The 24,986-nt window shown below is 42.6% G+C and overlaps 1 protein-coding gene and 2 long non-coding RNA genes across 4 annotated transcripts; 1 reads left to right on the top strand and 2 right to left on the bottom strand.

The window, feature by feature from the left end:
• Window positions 1-1,545: 1,545 nt before the first annotated feature.
• smad6a (SMAD family member 6a) lies at window positions 1,546-9,734 on the bottom strand. Of its 2 annotated transcripts, XM_027004771.3 has the most exons (4): window positions 8,207-9,725; window positions 6,612-6,668; window positions 6,364-6,441; window positions 1,546-2,510 (listed from the first exon to the last, which is right to left on the bottom strand). In XM_027004771.3, exons 1-4 carry the CDS (start codon window positions 8,955-8,957, stop codon window positions 1,966-1,968), a joined length of 1,431 nt encoding a protein of 476 aa, XP_026860572.2. In that variant the 5' UTR covers window positions 8,958-9,725; the 3' UTR covers window positions 1,546-1,965. The 2 variants fall into 2 exon arrangements, with proteins under 2 accessions (XP_026860572.2, XP_081562155.1); XM_081706029.1 differs by lacking the exon at window positions 6,364-6,441 and having other exon boundaries at window positions 8,207-9,734.
• On the top strand, window positions 8,363-24,952 carry LOC145653177 (uncharacterized). Its single transcript, XR_014119516.1, has 3 exons — window positions 8,363-8,489; window positions 16,285-17,800; window positions 24,014-24,952. It is a non-coding gene; the product is annotated as an uncharacterized LOC145653177 (long non-coding RNA).
• Window positions 19,591-22,448, bottom strand: LOC118240447 (uncharacterized). Its single transcript, XR_004775418.2, has 2 exons — window positions 21,940-22,448; window positions 19,591-21,235 (listed from the first exon to the last, which is right to left on the bottom strand). It is a non-coding gene; the product is annotated as an uncharacterized LOC118240447 (long non-coding RNA).
• Window positions 24,953-24,986: the final 34 nt, after the last annotated feature.

The raw sequence follows: 24,986 nt of genomic DNA, 5'->3' as shown, positions 1-24,986 counted from the left end.
TTGAACCTTTTTGTACTCTGGAGGTTACTACTAAACAGTGGTTTAATAATGTTGTATTGCATTTACATATAGACTGACAGGTGGGAGTCATATGTAATGTAGAACTGGCTGGGATCTGAGTATCCAGGTCAAGCAGGCAAACAAGAAAGTGTTCTGGGCTCTCATAGTAAAATGGATGGGGAAATACAGGATAATTTGCTTTTTTCATTATACTACATTGTAGTTATTTGTAGAATATGCCCAGACTGCTACGCAAGCGAGGTGCAGTCACTGAAACAACGCACTCCATGCGTCAACGTCAAACTAGCATGGCCTGGTATGTAAGAAACACACGGTAAAAATTAATATCAAGGGTCAGTTTTATCTTTTCACAACTAAGACACGCAATAAACCCTAGAAACTGAGGGTTGCCTGATACACATGGACGGTTGCTTTACGTGAAATGGAGAGGCAATGCCCGAGCCAGAATCTCCACGCTCAGTGATCCGGTTCACGGCGAGGCCAGAGAGGCCGTCAGTCACGGCAGAACGTGCCTCTCGCAGAAATACATTCGAAACCCGGAGAAATCGCTCTCGCTTTCGAGACCTGACGAATGAAAACAATTAAAGATTGCAAGGGTGACCGCGTTCACATGGTGTCATATGCGCGGAATCATACCGTAGTAGTTTATGGAACTTGACATTGAGTGCGATATTGTTTATGGAAGGCTACCGTAACAGCTGGACCTCTATAGTCCAGGGAAAGCGTTAAACGCGTTTTCAATTGCAACTGCACACCGTCAGAGCCGCATTCCCTGTAAATGTGAAGGAGGTTGAAGGAAACGTTTCAAACACAGCCCCCGAGGACTTTCCCAATGCCAGGTCCTTTTTTCCGTTTCCCCGCACAGATAAAACCCGCGGACGTGCCAGTTTTCCTTCACTGTCTCCACAGTCATAATACAGCATTCACGGCGCTGAAGAATGCGTCTGGAGACTGGGAGGCCGGGGCGCTGTGGCGCGCACATAATGTGCGTGCGGCTTTCTGGGAGTCTTGTTTTAAAAGGGATGAGGTGGGGCCAGGCAGACTGCTGAGTAAGCCAGGCGCTCCGGCCAGAACAAACAACAGCTTTTAAAGAACGCTTCCCCCGACCCCGGGGTGCGCGCCCACGGACCATATCGTTCAGCACTCTAATACGCCGTAAAAAGTGGATTAGAGGTCGCTGCAGCCAGCCAAATGGAGGAATGCAAGCGTTTGGGCGTCCTGTGAGATTTTAGGTAATCGTCATTGTCAGTCTAAGGAGTTGGGAAAGGTCAAATCTTAACTCGTTTCATTAAGAGTTCTTTCATTTTTCCCCCCCCCTAACTGTAATTACAAACTTCAGTTACATTCTTTTGTTAGACATCTTATAAGTAAACTTCTCCCTTTGCAAAAATAAAGCTTAAGTATAACAGAAATTGAATGGTTTTTTTTTTTTTTTTAGCATTGAAGGAACATAATCATTTTATGTCATATTATGCATGGATTTAAATAATCAAAAATCTTAACGAGGACAAATGACAATAAACATATTTCATGAATACTTTATTATCAATGTGTCCATGGTACTTATTCTTTTCTGGATATTGATAGTATATGAAAACTATACACCAAAACCAGGTTCACTGTATACATCCATTAGCAAAAATGGCATTGAAAGATTCCATGTGGACACAGAATCCAAAGTGCATCACCCTTTTCCTCAAGTCCTTAAACACATTGCATACATAAATAGTTACACTGTAAAAATGACTCATTATTTACAAGTCTAATGTACTTTTTAGAATATGCATATATAAAAATTTATATTAAATCTAGATAGATTATATTTTGGGATTGTGTTTGTAAATCTGTGTGTGTGTGTGTGTTTGTGTGGGTGTGACAGAGAGAAATGTGGTTTATTTTTAAAAGTGGGCACCATGAATCTTTGTGCAGTTTTGCTTGTCTGTGCTATCTGTGATTGTTGAGCAGAATCTCCAGCCAGCATGGACATGACGTAACGAACTGCCTGGAGTAGCACGGCCCCCAGCCCTTAGCGAAGCTGATGCGTACACTGTCAGGGTCACACGGGCCGTCCGGGTGTGTGGGGTCATTGCAGCGGCAGACGTCGCGGGAGCGCTCGTAGTCAAACACCTTGATGGAGTAGCCAGGCATCACCCTCCGGACAGTGGGGCTCCGGCAGCGGGGCGGAGCCTCCAGCGTGGGCGAGCTGACAAAGACGGGGTGCGGGCTGCGGTTGTACGCCCACACGCCGTCGGCTTCTTTAGTCAGCAGGATGCCGTGGCCGATCTTGGCGCGAGTACGGCCTGCGGCCCCCGAGCGAACCGGTGGGGGCAGCTGGCCCAGGCACAGACCCGTGCCCTGAGGTAGGTCATAGAAGATGTTGAGGGAGGGGTCATACACGGGATACAGGCGGCCCACGCGTGTGCGGTGCTCCCAGTATGCCACATTACACCACTGGGGGTTTGCGAGTGAGGAGGGAGATATACTGCCATCTGCAGGTGAGAAACCAGAAATACTGCATTTACATAAGAGAAATAACTGCTAAAATTATGAATGTAGGTCTTGGTAACAATGGTGTACAAACAGTGCTTTTTCTCATACAAAAACTCTGTACTGGTAATCAAATATACTACAGTCTAAATACAGTACATCGGTAAGAGCATTACACTGGAATAGCAATTACTTAACTCACACATAGTTACTACAGAAACAGCAAATTCCTGTATTTGCAACAGCCTTTTAGTAGAACAAGACAAGCACTGACATTTCTTGCCTATTTTCTCAAACATGACAAGCTCCTCCTTCTGCAGGAGTATGCTGTTTTGCAGCATGGGGTCAGTCGTTTCAGCATTTTTTGCATCTGCTCTCACAATTGTTTGTTTTTTAAGAAACACTTAGCGGAAGCACTACCTAATTTCCCCACCATTTCAAAGGTCCCCTTGATGCTTCCCCCTAAAAAGCTCTGTCATCTCTACCTTCGACACACCCCCTTACCCCCCGGCATTCCGGCGAGTTGTGCGGGGGCTGCCTAGGGACCCTTCTCCCCCTCCCAGCATCGGCATTCAGCTCCCTGACAATTTGGTGCAGGCTTGTGACCTCCTGACCCCCCAGCCGCCAGCCTATCAGCTCTGATTAACTGGGATACAGACTGATGGCATTATTTTTGCTTTCTGGGCTTTGCCCGAAGGGGGAGGATCTAAAAGGCCAGGCCTGTGCCCCCATCTCACCCCGTCTCACCCCCCAGCCCCGTCAGGCACCCGGAAAACCACAGCTAATGGAAGGAGGCTCATTTAAGGACGGTGTAGGGAGACCCACAGGCTCTGCGAGCACTTCTTCCCTGTGGCTTGATGTGGAAATATGAAGAGGAATGATTACTAGCTCAACGTGTAAATATGGACAGTAATTAATATCTGTGTTTGTGTATATATGTGTGTGGTATTGACAAAAAGAGACAGAAAGAAAGACAAATAGAGGGGAAGAGAAGGGGAGGGAGAGAGAGAGAGAGAGAGAGAGAGAGAGTGAGAGAGGGGGAGTGAGACAGTGAGAGAGACAGAGAGAGAGAGGGTCATCAAATTTCTTATTGGTATTTGGGGCACCAAGGCAATCTTGCAATTTGATCATGATTGACTTCAAAGGAACAGCAGAAACTATTAAAAGTACTGAAATGTACTGAATACTAGCAGGCAAAAACGTAACTGCTGAACATGACTGTTTCTTATATTAAATGGCATCTTTCATAAATTTAAGATTTTTTGTTTACTGAAACAAGCTGGTCAACAAAGTATATCATTAAACATTATATGACCTTGCTTGTGTACAGGGCACTTCATAAATAAAACAAATCCGTAACTCACATATTAGAAGTATCTGGTATTTGAGCTGTGGTAATACACTGTTGCTGACCCATGCCACTACTCTGAGAAGTGTGGGTTCCAGGAAACGCTCTACATTTTTCCACATGTACTCTTCAATCCAAAAAAAGTAAGTAAATAAATAAAATGAAATAAAATAAAATAAAATAAACAAACTGTTCACCAAGCATGTATTACTATTCAAGATGTTCATGGGTGGTGCGGAATGCGCGGCTATCAGAAGTCTGAGCGCTCACTGCCCAAACCAATACCACAAAATGGCAAACTGGGTGGGTGCTGATGGTAAGACATAAGAAGTAAGAAGTGCTGTCTGTCCTGCTGAGCCAAATATTAGATTCCCCCTTCCACAGATTAAAGTCTTCCACCATGCCAGAAGAGGTGATGGACTTCTGAGGAGGCAGGGCAGTGGGAAAGCCAAAATCAGCGTGGCACCACAAAGCTGGAATAGTAATGAAGTTCATACTGTTACTAAAGTAAGACTCTGCTCCTGTGTGTGTGTGTGCGTAAGTATAGTTTTGAGTACAATTTTGAAAATCAATGCCCTCTGCATGCAATTAGCACACATCACACAGTAAGCAATACCTTGAACGGTGGCAATGGATTTTACAAGCAGTAGCAACGGTTTCTCAGTTGGTAAACCTTTCTGAACTGAATTTAGAATCCATTTTCTCTGAGGTCTTTCAGTTATTGATTTGAAAGAAGAAAAAAAAGAGATCTTATACAGAACAGTTTTAAATCGATGAATTAACCAAGTAGTACTATAACATGGTATTAATATCCAAATATGAAAGTCGGCCCAGTTCTCATTTTTCAAGGAGATGTGTTATGGAAGTCCACGGACTGGCTACATATCGATCCTGTCCTCAAATGAAGAAAACACACTATGTCAGAATGATAGAAGACAGATACTTCTCTGTGTCACAACACTCAATTGAGAAAGATGTGCTTTCTCTGTCTCTGCTTGTCTCTCTGTCTCTCTCTCACATGCAGGGAGGTGCACACCCACACACACACACACACACAAACAAATGGAAACTGAACACTACACACAGTATAACACCCACTGACAACTGACCAAACAAAAACTTGCACTTAGGCATATATTCCACGAAACACAGCAGCAGCCAATTTTCCAACAATTGATAGGGTCGTCCATCGTCAACATCTGTAAAGAATCTCCACGCAGGCTGGCAGGATTTCATTAGTCAAATTGCGTGTTGGCTCGTGCTCAGTCAGGAAGAGGAAAAGCCACAGCGAGCCCTGTAATTTAAACCTTATTTTAAAATGCGACTGGCTGGCTTCGCTGGAGCCTGCGTTGCAAAACTCGGCAGGATACAACAACATGCAAATAACGGAGCAAGAGCCATATATGACACACCAAAAGAGGATCTTATTCCTTCTCTTCGGACCACAAAAGGCTGGGTAATTATGCGGTGCCGGTCAACTTCCTTTGGCCGCTGGACACTGCGATGCCCACGCTCACAAAACTGCCCGTTACTGGTTATAATGTCATCTTCGGAGAGCTGTGCCTCAAGGATGAACTGTGGGATCTGTGTGTGTGTTCCATGGGTATATGCAAGCCTTAAGAAGCTAGATCTGAAAAGGGACACTTCCCAAATGTCAACCCCTTGAGCCAGAAAACAGCAGCAGAGGAGACACAAGACAATGTGTGCTCATAGGCATGAAGCGACAACGCGTCACGACGCAAAGGAACTGGACAGATTTTGCAAACCACGCTGATTAAAACAAAAAGAAAAATATATGAGATAAATGAAAGAAAGCACCTTAAAGTATCCCACAAGTAGACTTAAAACAGCAAATCCCTATCCTAAGTTCTTTGGTTTGTTTATTAATCTTTACACAAGTCATCAAATCAGGTAAAGATTACCCCTAAGGCAGACTATGACTTGGTTCTACTCCATGTCCCACCAAACCTGGACCAGTTAATCACTATACCCATTAATCATGTTAATCACAGTTATGCCAACATGGATTACCTGATTCCTGTGTGTTGACATCACCTGAGATCTAGACTGTCTGGACATCCATGAGGACGTAGTTGTAGATCTCAGCCACACAGCTATGCTAACCTTTCCTTTACATGTACTGCTCTCTTCCTATGAAAGTGAACTTTCCGTCCCCTATAAAATCTATTTTATCACTCTATCAAAGGTCACAAAAAACATCTACAGTTGTGCACAAAGGGAGACTGAAAATCCTTTATGAGCACAAGAGTCAACCAATGTTTGGCCTGGCTTTCATGCTAAGAGACCAGTTCATTCAAACAGCAAGCACTGCACAAACATGCCCCATTCATGAAGGCTGATAAAGGGTAATCCAACACATAATGAGAGACTTAAAGACCTCTATCTTCAAGAAACTCATACAACCAGCATGGTCAGCATGTCTTGCAGAAGCAGTGAATGTATCTCACCACAGACATCCCTAACTCACTACAAATAGGCCAACTCACCCGAGTGACCCCCAGATGAGTTGTGGGGTGAACGCCTTGCCTCAATATCAGTGTGGGGCAATGCTGAATGTGAAGGCTCTATAAAGGAATCAACACATTCTGTTACAGGTGAAAAGAAAAAAAATGCCATCAATGCATATTGAGTGCATTTTCACAGTAGCTAATGGACAAACAACCAGGAATATCTGCAAGAATATTAATGTGTCCAGTTGAAAGTGTCACAAAGCAGAATTATGCAAATATCTTACCCAGAGACTCCGAGCCCATGGTAGGGGACATCCGTGAATAAGGAGGGGGGGGTGAATCTGAAAGACAGAGCGCTTGCATTAGAGCCTTCTTCATATAGCATCCAGAACTAAAGAGAGCCCCACAAAAGCATCAACCCTGTCCAAATGCACACCCACACAGCTGTTTTGGTCAGACACAGTCACCTAAATATCCATATGCAATAATCTGTTTCATTGTAACAGGTTCTCCTTGGATATGTGTTGGTTTCACTGAAACTATGATTGTACCAGGCCTGCATGTTACAAAAATGAAATTGCAGGTCCTCATCCAAACTGTGAAACCTAATCATCACAACTGACAGCGCAGAGTAAAAGGATGACATCACCTGCCATAGAGAGAACACAGAAAGGTCTGGTTAAATTGTATTGCTCTGAATAGTCTGTTGAATTGGCTGGTAAATCATATTCTGAAAAGGTTTTTAAAAAAGGTTAAACATATATAGGTCTGTGATTAGTAGTCAACCTGATGTTTGGTTGGATAATTCTGCAAGGCATGATGGGAATCCATTCATTGTCAATTGTGCTGAAAAGATCTCTCCAGGTCTTTTGTTTTTAATGAGTGACAGCAGAAGTACATGGGTTGCCTTTCTGTGGCCTCCCCATTAGACAGCTGGTTTATATACATATTATTACATAGCTCCCAGGGCAACTTTGTAATTAGACTTAAAGTCAACAGAGGTGTATAAATGCACAATACATCAATAAATGTTAAGAAGAGTTAAGAAGAATTATTCAGTTAGGGTCTTCACAGAATTAAGGACTGTCACTTTATAACACTTAGGGTATTTTTACAACCTGTAAATAAATTCTGTCATCAGAACGACTATATACTGACTAGACAGCAGCAATAGGAGCTGAGCAATGAGTAATGGGTAATGAGTAATGAGTAATGAGTAATGAGCAATGAGTTTTTTTCTGAGTAACCGAGTTACCAGTAGGGAAATGGATTAGGAGTGTCTCTCAGAACAACCCTGTTCTATGTATTTCACACCAAATGCGTTTCAACAGATTACTGTAGGAAACTTCGTTATCACTATGTCATCTCATTTGATGTACGCTACATGGAATTGTGTGCGTGCTAACATAATTTTTGTTAAGACTGCAAAAAGTTTTTGGTTACGCCTTTTGCCTTTTGGCCAGACAATCTGCTAGCCTGTAGTTCCAAATAAACACTCAGAGCTAAATTCTCACAGGCCCCAGACCAAACAAATAGCAGGACATTTTTTGAATCTATTTGGTGTCAGCCTAGTTTTAATCCATCATTACATTTTCTGCCCCGATTATGCTGATGGCAGTAAAGTCAGTCATTAAAGCTTTCTGAATGTGCAGCTCATAGTGGTTGCGTTCACTGGGTCCCAGCATGCCTGTTATCCTGCTATGTGTATCAGTGAAATATGCTACAACATCAAATAAATGGACGGGGAGTGTGAAACTATTCAGGAATACTTCAGGTAATGTCATTTCTATTTACAAGGACCTTCAGACACGAATTAAAAATCTGCGTCCATCCAAAGATAAGGCTTAAGGGTTTACGTCTTTTTTTTGAGTATCCTCACCTGGGCTGCAAAGGCGGCTGTAGTGATAAGGGTTGCAACACTCCGGCTGGCCGTTCGGCGCCTGGAAACTCTGGCAATGGCACAGCGCCTTCAGCTGGGTGGAGAGCGCCAGGTCTGGCCAGCGGAAAAGCCTACACAGCAGGTACTGAGGAGACGCCGCCTGCCCCCCAATTTGCAGATCGGTCTGATGCACCGTTACACAGTCACCTGGCACCCCACCTTTGCATTCGACCGCCTCTAGTAAGACATCCAAAGACTTCTCCTTCAACTTTTTGAGGAACGCGTAAGTACAAATTTTGAGCTCTTGCTCTAACAGTGCGCGCGTTTTCGCATCTATAGCACTAGGTCCACAACCCCTTCGGCTTCTGGTGTTTTCACGTTCCCACTGGCAAGAAAGTCCGTCTCGGGTGGGCACATCGCTTCTAGGAAGGTCTTTAAACAAACAACACGTCACCGGTGTCCCGTCGGCTCCCTCACAGCGGGGTACACCGTGCCGCTCGCTACACATGGTACCGCCATCATGCTCCAAAATGATCCCCGATTCCGCACTTTCCGCTAAACCCGGGTTGCACAACCCCACTCTCGACTCCGCTGCGTATTCCGTTTTGGGGATTTTCTCTGGATTGCTGTCATTTGAATCACTGGGACCACCCTCGCTGCTCCTGGTGCTTCCATCGCCCCCCTCGGCATCAGGGATCAAACGGCTTCGCCAGAGTCGCCGAACTAGACCCGTGCGTCTCGTCCTGAACATACGACAGTTTAAGCGGTTTTCATTCGCTTTTCTGTCTGGTCAGAACCGTGAAGATTCCGTTTGTGCGGTCGTAGTCCGACATCAACGGTGTGTAAATGCCGTGCACGAGCCTACATACACAGCCGTGGACAGATTTCTTCTGACCAAACCACAACATTAGACTCGAGTGCTGCGATAGTATCAGTTTTGTAGCGAAGCGGTGCTGTTATTACAGCACATTACTGCCCACAAAAGGTGCATAGTCTACTAATGTGCCCCGTGAGCATGAGAAAGTTGATTTATTGGCTTGCTTTAAGCGTGGAGAGCTTGACATTCCTGCACGATATCCAAGGCGTTAGCTTTTTTTTGACATTTCATATCCAGAACATATTAATAAGCGGCGACCGCCGTGAAGATCAGTCAGTTCAGACAAACCCCAAACACCTTGTTTTATGACGCTAGGCACATGAGTGGTGCAACTCCGCGAGTGAAACAACCCCAAGTAATCCTTTCAGAATTCACATTCCGACTCGTTTCTCATGGCATAAAACTGGCTTCTCGCAAACGGAAAAACAACCGGTCCATCGGCGGATTGAACACATGCAACATCCAGGCCTTGCAAATACTTTCGTGCTGTGCACCAGACAAGATTAACGGGACTCTTCGATTTGGTTTTCACGCCGTTTCTCGCTCTTTCTTCTTCAGATATACACTCAGTCACACACACGGGGCCCCCGAGCAGTGCAGTGGAGCCATTGGTTGATTCCCATCATGTGCTAGTCTAGACACTTTGGCGGCCGCGAGCCGCGCTGATTGTTGCGCAAACACGGTATCAAGTTTCTGAACTCTTAAAGGCACCACATTTAAGATACCGGCATTGGGTGTGTATTTTCTTACTTGGAAAAAAAACAAACAAACAAAACCTATGAACAAAGACACCCCCCAACAACCCAAAGTTCAGATAGCAAATTGCGCAACATATTCAAGTAAAAACAATTTTGTGTAATTATATATATATATATATATATATATATATATATATATATATATATATATATATATATATATATATATATATATATAAAGAGAATAGTCTGACAGAAATACACTGTTCTAGCATACAGTAAAATCATTGATAGTCCAAAATAAAGTGAAACAAAAATTATTTATTACATTAATGATTAATGGCTTATCTTTTCATGCACTACACTAATTGTTATAGCGATGTTCTTCCATGTAATAATAAATATGATGTTTTCATTATGGCCATTATAATATCTTGTGGCTATTAGCTATTGTAGTATATATAGTTGGTTGTAACACTAACTATAAGAGCGTCGGTAAAATCCATGAAAGGGTTAATTCTACCCATGTGCAGGAAAGTAAAGACACGCCCCATAATACACTGACTGCTCACAGTAACAAAAGTTCAGGAGAGAAGGTCTCCAATTGGTTCCCTAGGTATTGAGTCTCTCCATTGAGAAGGAAAGAACTCAATGACAATTAAGTCCACCCTTTAAAGGATAGGGTGCAAGCGAGACGCGTCAATGGGTTATTTGTGTATAAAACTATTAGTGCGTAAATTAGGGTCCGTCCCTTACAGGTCTAAGCATAGGCTATATATTTTTTTTTTACTATTCTGACCAAACATTTTAAAAAGACTTTTCAGGAGGCAGAGATCTGTGATCCTGTCTTGGCTGACTATATTTTGACTCATTTATCATTTACAGACTTGTTTTAAATTAACATTTACATGTAGGCTATTACTTAACCAGTAATGGATATGGAACACATTTGTAAATCTAGAGACATGTGCTATATAAACTTTATATCTAATTTCTATTGTTAAAACAGAGTAAAAACACTATTATTGATAAATTCAAACTGGCTAAGGCTGACAGAGGAGATATAGAGATATAGAGATGGCACCTGCTGTCTTCAGTTAGTAGACAGGAACCATTTTTCTTGAGTTTTGTTTTTGGGTAATTACATTGTCTTATTGCATTTGGAATTCACCTCATACATAACATTTTAATGAAAACTATGCTGGCTCCAATTTTAGTGAAACTCGATTAGCAAATTTACAAATGGATTCACATAGATTTTTAATACATTTAAATGCAAACTGAATGATATCAGCCCATTAGTACAGTTGCAATATTGCTTTTAGGGTCAGGTTTACCCTGGTTCAATCTCAGTAAAGTACTGTATATGGGCCTTTCCCTTCGAAACCAGTGGTGGGATCCTCATTACTGCTGCAGTCACTTATCAGTTCTCAGAGCAGACGATAAGCGCACTAGCCTGGCGTCAGGTTAATAACTGCTTCGCCTGCCACTCATTCCCCTGCACATCATTTATCAGGAGAAAGGGGCTGGAGCTAAGGAGCCTGGGACCACAGCACTACAACACCTCCAAAAATAGCCCCTACGTCCACCCTAGTTCTGGACAGCCATAGCCACTGTTGCAAGGGGTCTAGCCACAGTCAGTACAGGAACATCAGGGCCAGTGATGGGGCAATGGGAAAGAGGCAAGAGGCAGTGAGTGAAGGAAGTCCCGCTGAGTTCATGAAGACCCCCTTGAGGAGGGCCGGGACACACACAGTGACCTTTGCAGGATGAAAATGATCTCAGGATAGTGGGCTAAATGGATTCCCAGAAGACACAGCTGGATAAAAGACAAAAGCTCTGTAGCACATTTACACTGTTTCCCGAGCTTATAATTCAACTTAACAGAAATCAGACTCTCTGACTCCAAAGCATACACTCGAGAATGCTCAAGAGAAAATAAAAACATTATTGTAAAAAAGAAAATGGAGAAAATGACAGCATGCATTCCCAGAATTCCAAGGTGATTTTTAAGGTTGGATAAAAAATACAAATGGGAAGCACATTTACGCTTTGCTGGTATACGCTGTATAACTCTCGCAGGATTCTCTTCTGACTCATCACTAACTTTCACATTACATTTTGAAATATTTACATGTACACTGTCTTTCAGTTTATTCATATCAAATGTGCATCTATTCTTTCCAGAATGAAAACTTGCATAAAACTCAGGAAAGACCTTTACTGTTATTGAGGTTTGACTGCCAATAACATCCAAGGCAACAGCAAAACTCAGACAGACAGTGTCTATGGAATCTGTCTACTCGGAAAGGTTTTGGCTTCCAAAGCCATGTTTCAGCACGTGGAGTCACATTTATGGTGAAGTGAGGGAGACAGCCAGAGCCCTCAATGAGGATCTGCTGGGAAAACATGGGACAGATACTCCAACGTGGCACAAGATGGGAATTTCTGAGCAAGACTGTGACTGAGTGGAATCCATGGGGAAAGCAAGCTTTCATGGGTGATTTTAGGTAGATTGAAGAGATGGCTCCCTGTTTAGCTGTACCTAACTAGCTGGTTACTAGAGGGTATTTGTTCTTTTGTGGACTTTTACAGACCTCTAGACATTTGAAGAGGTGTAAACCTGTCTGGACTATAAATGTGGCAATAAATGTTAATTCTAATGCTTAGCAGCTAAGCTAACTGGAAGTGTTGCCAAATCTAATGTGTCGAGGACATGCACAAAACCACCATTATCCATCCACTGACAGCACAACCAAATCAGTGTTGTAAGATTACATAAGATCCTTATGTCAGGGTGTGTGAGGTGGTCTGATGCAATAAGTTCTTAGCTATGAAATATTATATGATCATCCTTAGTTATATCAGTTCAGGTCAGTCTGACAGTTAAAATGTACAGTTCAGGCCAAGACAATCACTCAGCAATTAAAATGAACTAAATAATGAAAGCACATCTGTTTTTCTCTTTGCGTGCTGGTCAGTTCTTTTTTCTCTGTGTCCACATTTCTAAACAAATGCCAGCTGTGCATGAATTTCAGTTGACATTCATGCATGATAAAAAAGAATGCCATCCTTCTTTGTATCTTGAAATCAGACGTTATAAGATGAGCAAACGAAACGGAGCTGTTTTATATCACCCACAGTGTTAGTAATACAAAAAGACCCCCATGTCCAATCAAAAGTTTTAAACACTCTAAACCAATTTTTTGGCCTGCCTCTAGGTAATGGATTCTTGGGGGCTTCCTGGTGAGATGAAACAGTCATGTGAGACATTCATATGAATCCATCCAAGCAGGCCAATGCTAGACCCCAGGCTCTCTGTGCAGCTTTCACCCCGTACGTGCTTTCTCAACTTGCCCATGTTTAGAATTTGGATGGAGGGGTTGGGTGGTTGTGTGTTTGAGTGGTTGGGGTGGGGGGCGATATCTAAGAAACTGGGGAAGTAAACGGGACAGAAAACAATGGAAAGGTGGAAAAACGCACCCATTGGTGGGCACTCGGGGTGTGAGGCGCCACTCAGATCCAGACGGGGGTGGATCAGCTTCAGTGCCCACACCAGCGCAGGCACCCAGCGTCTGGTCCTGCTGTCCTGTGATCATGATGTACTTCTGAGGGATGGGGTGGTGGTTATTGACTTGGCAATCGCTAGGCTTGCATTGCTAACTGCACGCTGTTATAGCAGCTGTTAGAAAAAAAGACTTCATGCAATAAAAATGAACTTTAGCATGTTTGAAAATAAGAGAACAACCACAACTGCTTGCGTTACAGATCATTGGAAAAGTTGTGTGCTGCACATTGTCAGGGTTTGAGTATTTCTTTGGAGTTTTCTGTGGAACATTATGTTTTTTGTTGACATAGAGAGAGAGAGAGAGAGAGAGGGGGGGGGCAGTCAGAGACAAAGATTGCAAGTCCCTGTGTACATCACTACCCTTATGAAAGGCATGTCCTACCCACAGCAATGGGCTTTGCGTGCATTTGGCCAACCGCTGTTTACGTCAGCAGGTACAGAGACTGGATCTAATCTCCAGGAGTGAGACACAGTGGGGGCAGGGGGTGGGTGGCACAGTCAGGCAGGGTGCCTCAGGGGCTGACTGCTCTGAAGGAAGGAGCGAGAGAGGGAGGGAGAGAGGGAGGGAAGAGGAGGGACGAGTAGAAAGGGAGAGGCAAAAGAGAGAGTAAATCAGCAGAGATTTGAGACAGGAAGAGCACGGCGTCAGTACAGGCTGGAGATAAAGACTTGAGCTCCATATACAAACACTCCCCCCCGGCTCCTGCAGATATAAGCTCTCTCTCCATTTCATTCACTCTCCTCCTATTTGTCTCTCTCTCTCACTCTCTCTCACTCTCTCTCTCTCTCTCTCTCTCTCTCTCTCTCTCTTCCTCTGTCCATCCCATCTTTCTGTGTCACCTCCAGGTGCTGCCACTCTGCCTGTGCTTTTCATCATGACTCATAAACCTTCTGCTGAAAGAAACTTTTCTTCTGCTGGACTTCATGATTAGCTCTTTCCATTACATGTAAACAAAAATATGGAATTACTGGACATCCTGTTGATGACATTTATTTTACTCTAGTAAAGCAACTTTAGCATATTCCTCAGTAATCTAAGGAACAACTTCCTCACTTCATCTGACATTTAATCCTGCCCTGCAACCATTTGAAACATCTGAAAAAAAAATTTCCCCCAAATGTCTTAATAAGCATTAATATTTTGACATATCATAAAAGTGCAACATGACAATTTTACAGTTTTAACAATTTTGTTTGTTAAAAATGTAAAACTAAAGACACCAAAATGAACTATAACTTTACCTGTGTGAAAAGGACATATTTGATATTTTGTTGGGTCTGTGGGAGGCAACATGAATCAAATTAGAGTATAGCATTTCTGTATGGGGAACTAATTGTTTATCCTCAAGGAGTCATATTTTTATACATATCACTATGCATATTTACGTATTTAAATCAAAGCAACATGAACCTAATTACAATAATACATAGTGAAAATATAGTGAAATATTTGTTTATCTCCAGGGATTTAATTCAGATTTTTATATACATAACTATTTATATTTATGCATATAAATTAATAAAGAACTATGTAATAAATTATTGCATTCATGTTGCCAGTAAAGAAGTATGTAGTATGAAGTATGAATTATACTCTTCTGAATGGTACAATAGTATCTCAGTGCTCTTGGCTGTGTCTTCCTCAAACCAATCAAGACCTCAAGACGCAAGTGCAAGGAAGCACAGCCCCCAGCAAGAGCTGTTTTGAGTCTTGGTCCCGCCAGGGGTCAGAGGAACTTTTCCTTAAAGATAAGAGACAGAGAGAGCGGAAGGGAGACATAAAGGAAAACACTGTGTCTCTCAGGAAGAGTGCTTTGCTTTGAGAGCACAGGCGTTGTGATTGTGATGTTAGATTGTGTATAAGACAGTTTGGTGAGTTTGCACGTGTGTGTGTGTGTGTGTGTGTGTGTGTGTGTGTGTGTGTGCGCGTGTGTGTGTGTGTGTGTGTGTGTGTGTGTGTGTGTGTGTAGGTGTACATGTGTGGGTGGATGGAAGAGTGTGCTGTAACTACGGTTGGCACAGTGGCAGAAAAACACAGGAAGCTTATTGTTTGGCAAAGTAGGATCATCAGCCTGTCTCCATCTTTCTCTTTCCCTCTATGTGTCTCTCTCTTTCTCTTTAATGTTCACACAATACAGCCAACAATCCCATTTTTATATTTTCTGTGCTTCCATCATACTATTTAGAAAGCAGAATAATCTGGGCTGCATTTCCCAAAATCATCGTAGTGTTAAGATCATCTTAAATGAGAGTTTTCAGTGTAATACATGCTCTACTATTTAAAGATGATGTTTGCTTTAAAATGCTTTTGAGAAACCCAAAATGATCTTTGGGACTTGTTTAAAAAGTACAATATTTCAATTAAATAAGCACAAATTTCAGTGAAGACTACACAGATATATGTGCAGAATACATTTTGATCCACTTATGAGACAATTTACATACATGAAAAACGTTCAGAACTAAACAGCAGAGCTGCCCACTCTACAACACTTCGCATTGCATATTTATTCAACAGGGTTAAAAAAGACCAGGGACATAGACAGAAAGAGAGAGAGAGAAACAGACTCACAGACAAAGAGTTATATGAGATAATGTATTGTATGTATGAGTATATATACAGTATATGTATACACATTACATGTACATCGCACTGTTCATCTGTCTTTGTGTACGTTACTGTTTGTGTACATTACTTCCGTTTATCTGTGAAAGCTTTGGCAATACAATATGGTTTTTACATGCCAATTAAGCTCATTTATAACTGAATTGAAAACTTAGAGAAAGACAGTCAGAGAGCGGGAGAGAGACAAAGAGAGAGAGAAGTGAATAAAGACATGATGGTGTGAGAGATAAAATAGAAGGGGAAAGTGCGCAGAGTGACCTCTCTTTCTCTTCACCACACACCCTGCTCCCATCTCCCCTCTGACTGCAGGGTCTGCGGTTGCTATAGGGAATGCTTCACATTCCTGCTCTCCAGAGGAAGCAGAGGTTTTTTCCACCCCTCCCTGAATGCACTGCTCGCTGGGACCTTTCCCAACACACGGCACGTTCTCAACGGAGACACCAAGATGTGTTCTAGAACACTAACTTGGTTAGGTCATGCAATTTCAATAGCTGTACCATGCAAAAGTTGGAGAAACTACCTCCACATGGCTGTCTGATTAACCATTTACATATATTTCTGTTACTTTTGTCTTTCCAAAAGTTATACCAGTGACTTAACATTTGCTGTTGAAAAGAAAAATTTATCTGTTTCTTTCAACCACATGGATACCAAGCTAATTCTCGCTATGTAAAACATTCAGAATGCTAGCTAGTCCATAGGTTCATCAGTAGCCTAGACTGATAGCACTCCTGAGCTTATTAATGCGTACCATTTAGTTTAATAGAATTTTTTAAATCAAGGTTGTTTTTGTCTAATAATTCATTTATTTGCATTGATTTCACTGAAAGACCTGACCATGCTCTTGGACAGCAGTCACAAGCTACTTGGTCTGTCTGCATGGACATAATACTGCATAGTACAACTACTGGCCCTGGTCTGAGCTGCACTCAAATCTAAAATCCTTCATTAGCACATGTAATGTTTTTCATGAGAAGTAGGGAATCATTTTGGATTCAGACTGCAGATAATTCCTTCTGTCTCTGTAGAGAACTAAATAAATGTTATTTCAATAAAACTTTTACAAAAGGCACCTCAACATACAGTCCAGTGTGAAACTCTGCTAATCAGAGCTTGCAGATAGGCAAGAGGAATAATTAAGAGAAATGATTATGGCAAAGGTGCTGTTATTGTAAGGACTGGAAGGAAACAATTGCTCTTCAGCACCTTTCAATTAGTTTTATTTATTATTACATTATTGATGAATTTATGTAAACACATGCTATATGTCTGTGCTACCACTTTTTTAACAGTAAACATTTCTTTGCAGTAACCTAATTTGCAGAATTCCTAATGTTTAGGTGAATAGTTTTTACATTTGACAAATGTACAAAATTTCATTCCCTCAGCATTCTCCAAAGTGTGTGTACATTAAAGAAAAACTACAATCTCTTTTTGAAAGGCTGTGAATGTTATGGGCCGTTATATGGTGTATAGAGTTTACTGAGTTTATGTGTGTGTGTGAAAGGGAAGGAGAGGATGTGCTCAGCATGGGCTGAGCACTCTTGGAGAATGTGCTTTATATCACAAGTAATTGCATGTGATTCTCCTTCCAAACTTCAAAGCACAAAGTATTGCAGTTCAGGGGGTCAGAGGCCAGACCACTACCAAACCGTCCCCCAACTTCCTGTCCCTGTCTGGCTTTGAGCAGAACAGGCCTGGGGAGGAAGGTTCAGTGTGTAGAGGAGAAAGGGGACATGACTTGGGATATTTAAGGACAAATATCAGAAGATAAGATTCTCCCATTAGGTTCCTTCTTCAGTACCTCTTCTGATGTTTATTTTCCGTAAGTATGCTCTATTCTCTTAGTCCCGGTTCAGTTTTACTCTCTGCCTGTCTCCCTCAGTTTCTGTGTTGAACACTTTTTTACAAGCCTACTTTTAAAAGGTTTATTATATGTACACAGATGTTCAATTTCCTATGAACATGTAGAATCGTGTGCTGTAGTTGTAAATGATTTTTGTAAAACTGACATATTTGTCAGAAAGGACTTCATTAACAATAGCAAACAGACCATGTGTATGAGATATATGGTGATGTTTGGTAATATAGGTCATATTTCTCAGAACTGATCTGGCAAAAAGTAAGGCGTAAGTCAAGGAGCGATAAGGCAAATCTTTCAGTATGGGTTCTGTCACTTATCAAGGCACATGAGCCACAGACTTCCATATGATACCCAGAGGAGCCATCTCCTTCCTATCATATCAGGACAAGCTAACCAAATCCCCCCGTCTTATCTCTCTCGTGCTCTCCTTCCCACCATCCCTCCCTTATGCTCCCCTTTTTAATCATTTCCCGTTTTCCCGAAGCCTGCGTCACTGACACAGAGCAGTAACAGTTAACTGTCAGTGAGATAAGAATGACATCAGGTGTCCCAGGGAGGAGACCATACAGAATGGGCCTTAAAGACCTGATTGGGGAACTGTTTCTCACCCACTAAGCCTAGGATACATAGTTGTAATAAGAAATGCAAAACTGACTGCAGGTCAGTGGCTAAGGGTAAATGCTGTCCAGTTTGGTATCAGAGACAAACTGTATTCTAAACAGGAAGAGTTTTGTTCACTGGGTGGAAGTTTACAGTGCTAATGACACGCACAGGAGGGCACACAGAATGAGATTTGGCTCTCTTTTCTCTTTCTGCAATATCTCTCACATGCACACAATATCACCGCACACACACACACACACACACACACACACACACACACACACACATACACGCGCGCACACACAGACACACACACAGACACACACACAAATACTTTCTTTGAATGACAAAGAAGTTAAAAAAATTAACCATCATTTTCAATATTTTTTACAACCACAAGTTTCCATTTTTGACAGTATAAAAATGGTTGAAAAACACAAAACAATTTAAAAAAAAATCTGTTCCCCAAAATGGTGGCACTGGCAATGCTCAAACCATGGTTTAGGTGGGCTGGACCCTGCTAAGAGCTATAGTTTAACACACACACACACACATGCACGCACTGCTGGGCCTCACGATTGTGGCTTCATGGTCCCCGTCACTCCACATGGTAGGGATTGACTGTGACATGAGTGCAGAGCAGGTCTAATTTAGGCATCCATGTTTCTAAGCCCATAATGGCTGCACTATAAGAGTGTTAAGAGCTGACCAGAAACACTCCAGAGCACTGCTTCCAGACTCAAAACTAAACATTATTTCCAAGCTTATACGTAGAAGCAAACATGCAATATCTGTAGTTGGTGAATAACTTCATGGGCTATGAGTACAATCAAATACAGTAAAATCTGTCCCAGTAGGGACAGAAATAACCAGGAAAAGACATTATGTAAGGATATAAATATCCACCAGTACACTTTGATTAATAATGATTAGATTAGGTAAGATGGTATTTAGGCTTAATAAGGCTTGATTAGGTTGGAATGTTGAAGGCTGAATGTTGAAGGCTGGTAACATTTATGATCATCTGAATTTTCCTGTTTTTTAATGTATTTTTTGGTAGAATGCACTGAAAATGTACAGTATGTTTATAGCATATAAAGTTATGTTTATTGGATATGACTGGTAAACTGTCATCAAAATAATCTGCCTAGCCACTACTGTCATTTGACAACTGATAAATGGTCCAGAATCTGGTGTCAAAACCCTAGAGGGAAAGAGAGTATATGTAACAAGCATTACAAAGCCTATGTAACAGGAAATGTAACAGGCATGACAAAGCCTATGTAACAGGAAATGTAACAGGCATGACAAAGCCTGTGTAACAGGAAATGTAACAGGCATGACAAAGCCTATGTAATAGGAAATGTAACAAGCATTACAAAGCCTATGTAACAGGAAATGTAACAGGCATGACAAAGCCTATGTAACAGGAAATGTAACAGGCATGACAAAGCCTCCAGCAATGCTTTAAAGACCTTCTGAGATGCAGGCCAAGTGGAATGTGTTGGGAGAGCAGCTCCCCACAGCCGGGCGTAGGGCAGTGGCGGGCCTGCGTGCCAGCGAGTAAACCGCTCCAGCCTGTGTTTGCATTTGATACGATCAGTAGCGCAGTGGGTGGCGTGGAGCCCTGCTGAGTGATGGCTGATGCTGCCCTCTGGTTCGCCGGCTGCTGCTTGGTCCCACCTCCACGCTGCCGCCTGGGCGGGGACAGCGGTGCAAATGTAAACAGCCAAACAAACTCAGGCCTTTTTAAAGAGGCATTTTCAGCCCTCCCAGTGTAATTGAAAACAGATGTTGGTTGCTGCTTTCAGAGCTGGGCTTCAAGCTCCCTCTTCGAAAGGCTTAAGATTTTAGCAAATAGAGCACATGAAGCAAATGTCTATAAGCATGAATGTTTGACCGAGCATTGCAGTCAATTTCCTATATCAACAAAAATAATTATATAAACAATACATCAACAATTATACTATATGCTATGCAAACATGCAGCGGATGTTTCCTCCAATTATTTTATTGTTCGTTTGTGTATTAACAAATCACATAGTCTTGCTTCAAAATTCTATTCTTATGTTTTCCATTTTGGCTTGCAGCACAAACTGAAATTCATGATTTTGGTCAGGCTTGACTGGGAGAGAGGAGCAAGAAATTGCAGCAGAGCTGATTATAATTGGCAACATGCTCTGTTCATGTACACATAACCCATACATGCAGTCTATACACAGGCACATAATCCACTCACACACAACACATACATGCACACACAGACTACACACTTGCATATAATCCATGTATGCACAGTCTATACATGCACACAACCCATAGATGCACATACAGTCTATACACATGCTCACAACACATAAACGCATACACAACTCATACATGTACAGTCTATAAAACACAGAACCTAAACAGGAACATATGCACACACATACAATGAGGAGTGTGACAGAAGGACGGCAGTCCTAGCAGCAGCACAGGGCCTGTTTGTTATGGCTGAATGGAAGCGTGAATACAGGAGCCTTAATTGGTCCATGTCGTCGTGTGTGTGTGTGTGTGTGTGTGTGTGTGTGTGTGTGTGTGTGTGTGTGTGTTTGTGCATGAGTATTGGTGATAATGGTGGTTCACAGGTGGCCATAGTGGTTGCCTCCAGACTGGGAGTTCACATCAGGACCTGGGACAAAAGACACCAGCATTCCAAAGTGTCCCGTCTCTGACTGAAGTCATATCCTCCGGCCCATGGCTTTCCGTTGCCTATTCACTTTGAAGCCTTTTTTTCTGGCTGCCATCGAGTCCCTAGAGGCATAACACAGAGCTCATCAAACAGAGAGAATATTCTATGATAACCATCTTCAAAGGCAGCAATTTGCCTTTGCACGACTTATGTTGTATGTCTTAATGTATTTTATTCAATACCCCTTCAGAGTTCCATATAAGATATTAAAAAAAAAAAAAAAAAAAAAAAAAAAAGAAGAATTACTGCTGAGGTTCCGTTTCGGCAAATGTAGCTTTGTCCTCGACAGTGAGCCGGCTGCCTCTACAAGGCATTCCCGTGTCTGTTGGCCCCAGAGCTGAAAGCATGTCGTAACAAGACGCCACGCCACATACCGGCTTGTAGCATCAAGATTTTCCTGATAATTGTCCTGAAATAGCTTGTCAGACATGTAGGCATGTGCAGTTAAGCCCTGCAAGGTATTTTCTCGTGAGATCATCTGTAATTAAATCTTGCTGTACCCTAGAAGTAGCTGGCTGAGCGAAGGCGCGCAGGATCAGTGATAACTGCAGTATTAGCATCCGGTTATCCAGAGCTAGCGAATAAAATTATTACATCATGGGACTTACAACTGAGGTCAGCTTTAGGAGTAAGCCATTGGGTTTGACCGGATTTATTTCAGACACGTTTCATTTGAAATAAGTGGCGGGAATAAAATAAATCATGTTGTTATTTAAAATGACGATGATCATGATAACGGGTCGAAGGTCTAAGCAGTACGTCTTACCCCTCCTCAGAGCTTGGCATTTACAGCAAAAGCTGAAGGTGCAATCCGCGCCGACATGAAGGCTCTCTCTCCCGAAGCTGCTGGAATTTCCCGGTGGAGGCTGAGGAAGTATCGCACAAGGCGTCGGTGCTTGTCTGCGCCGCGCTCGAGAGCGTGATCAAAGCGCGCTGGCACACGGCGACGCTCTTCACGCGCGGGACGAAGCCCGGGGGTTTGTCTTGGTCTGCGGCTGTCAGACCCTAGACGAGGGAAAAGCGCTCCGGGGCGAACGGATGCGGCCGTACCAGGTCGCTGTGCGCTGTGCGATATGCTTGAACGCAAGCGCTGGGAGTCAACGTCCGTGTGTAACACACACTTAAAAGAAATGTGCTGCATTTTGGGATTAGTTTACAAACGCTAGCATTGTGAGTAGCACGAGATTAATGGGAACATGAATAGGAATGTGCAAGAATTCAGCGCAGCAGACTCTATCATGTCTGCGCCATGGAGATGCACTGATAACAAGAGCGTATTTCTCAGTCAAGGAATAATTGTGGGCCACCCAACGATATGCAATGTTAAGCGCGCGCGCGCGCGCACACACACACACACACACACACACACACACACACACACAAACAGACACACACCTCAGTATAAACACACACACAAAAAAAAACCTCATTCTCACGCATAGCTAACGAAATATATATTGACGTTTGGCAGCAGAATTGAAGTCAAGCACAAAAAGGATGTTGCCTCCCTGTTAATGGCTCAAAGAAAAATAAAATAACAAGTTAAGGAAGCTGGGGTTAGAGTTCGTCTTAAAGGAAACTGATATTTGTGGCAGTTTGATAGTCATTGTATTGGTTGAAGTATATTGATAGTGGCTTGTAATGGGGATGCTATTGATTGCAGCTGGCTAGTGACAGCTTGTCTGAGAGACTTTTACTGGTTGAGGCATGCATAAGTCACTGGGGTTTTTTCTCAGGTGGGGGTGAAAACTGAGGTAGAGGGGGGTAAAGGAGGGGGGTTAAAGGCCTGATTGATAGCATACGAACTGTTGCCTGCTTTGTGTGTGTGTGTGTGTGTGTGTGTGTGTGTGTGCATGTTTCTGTACCAATCTGTGTTGGGGGGGTGTATATCTAAGAGACTGCATGTTTCTGGTTGACAAAAAGAAAGGGAGAGAGAGGGAAAGAGCAAGAGCGAAAGAGAGAGAGAGAGAGAGAGAGAGAGAGAGAGAGATAGAGATAGAAAGGAAAGTCGCAGTACTGAACCACAATTTCTTGCAGGGACAGAGGAATGCAGTGTATGGGTGGTCAATTAGTTTACAGTTTCAGCTGTGACCAAATCGCTCATAGAGGAAAAACACAGGGCCCCTCCCATCCATCTAACCACATCATCATCTCCAAAGCCAGATCTAGTAGAGAAATGCATGTGTATGTGGGTGTGAAAGAGGAGAGAGAGACAGACAGAGAGAGAGAAAAAAAAGAAAGAAAAAGAGGGAGGAGAGAGAGGGAGAGAGGATGAGCTTAGTGATGGGCTTCCAGTATTAAGGCCTAAAGCAGTAGATCCACAATCCTATATTTCCTGTTTAAACTGATGGCCTCAAACATAAAGCACGCTGGCCTGACCACATCTTTCCACCACTTCCACTTATTATACTTCTGTCAAAGCCATTGTTTTCAGACTCTGTTTGGGGCATACTTGTGGGCCATTTCAAGTCATTTCATGAACTGACTTTTATACTTTCAGATGAAGCTGGTTAAAGCCTGTTTACAAAAGCTTGGCTTTGCCCTGCAGAATTCACTTTCATCACATTCTTCTCTCTACTCTTCTTTCTGCTCTCCCTCGCTTTCTTTCACATTTACCCACTGGCCTAAACAAAACTCAGGACTCATCAGAGATGTATATAGTGACAGAAACCCTTACATGAATTATCTCTCTCTTTCTTGCTCTCTTTCACTGTCTCTTATACTACACTGTCTCATGTACTACACTGCATCATGATAAGCTCTGCTTCAAGAGCATACACCCTTGATGCTCTGAACAAGTCACTTTTTCAACTAATTTTTTCCCGTTACCCTAATCTCAGTCTCTACCAGAGAAACTACAAAGCTGACACCTGACCGCCACAGAGTGCGTCATTCTCTGTCTCCCAGTCTGGCAATACTAGATGCATCAGCTGGCACCAGCGTGTATCTCAGCACTACCCGGGCACCCATGAGAGAGACACGGAGACCAGGGCCATCGGGCAGACAGAAGGAGAGCAACTGCTGCCCCCACGGCTGGTGGAAATACCCTTCTCGTCCACTGCCACGAACTGGGACCCAGCATGTGTGGAGGAGTCGGGAGCCAGCGCTAAAGCCGTGTGAATTCCTTATCGTATGCTCTCATGTCCACTGAATGGGCCTTCAGCTGTGCTCAGGGCTCTTAGGTAACTGAGGACTTAAGCTGTTTAAGCACTGCTCTAGGTCACAGGCTGGGAACAGTCAGTTTATTCCCACTGCCAGAGGCATGGAAATGATGGAACTTTTGAGACTAAGGTCATTAGTATATACAGAGTAGATTGTGTTACATAGCCATGGGTGAATTATTAAGACACAAATCAAGAGTTGTTTTTTTGTTTTTTTTTCAGTTTTTGCTAAAACATATTTAAAAGTAAATGTGTGCTAGATTAAATATCCCCTCAGAGATCACAATACTAAAAATGTGTCTGTACATAAACAAACTATGAATAAATGCTTATTTTCTTCTTCTCTGAACATCAGAATTTTGGTAACTGATTAATATTAAATATTGAAAGGTTATTATGGGGCTGGTAACCTAATTCATTCAAGAGCCAAACTATAGCACATAAGTATAAAATTAAAAGGCCCTCGTAGACATTGCTTTTCATAATAATCTGAGCGCAGCACCTATAAAAGTAAAAGCCTAATTGAGGTTGAGTGGTTCAAATCAAAGTGTTTTAACCGAGTTAGTTACTTCAAAACACACCACAAGAGGGCGTGCAAACAGTCAGTGTTACATCTCTGAGCAGTCCCTACAGCCTCTGCAATCTTTGGCTA

This window comes from Electrophorus electricus, chromosome 23 (genome assembly GCF_041902795.1).
Source record: "Electrophorus electricus isolate QZ-2024a chromosome 23, ASM4190279v1, whole genome shotgun sequence".
Taxonomy (NCBI): domain Eukaryota; kingdom Metazoa; phylum Chordata; class Actinopteri; order Gymnotiformes; family Gymnotidae; genus Electrophorus; species Electrophorus electricus.
This window is presented reverse-complemented; position numbering and strand designations above follow the sequence as displayed.

What these genes read in the sequence shown, in the direction of transcription:
- smad6a (XM_027004771.3), bottom strand. Translation starts at nt 8,957, where the DNA reads ATGTTCAGGACGAGACGCACGGGTCTAGTTCGGCGACTCTGGCGAAGC. An exon ending in CAGCCGCCTTTGCAGCCCAG is followed by an intron (nt 6,669 to 8,206) that starts GTGAGGATACTC and finishes TCTGTCTTTCAG; the next exon opens with ATTCACCCCCCCCTCCTTAT. An exon ending in CTCATCTGGGGGTCACTCGG is followed by an intron (nt 2,511 to 6,363) that starts GTGAGTTGGCCT and finishes TCTCACCTGCAG; the next exon opens with ATGGCAGTATATCTCCCTCC.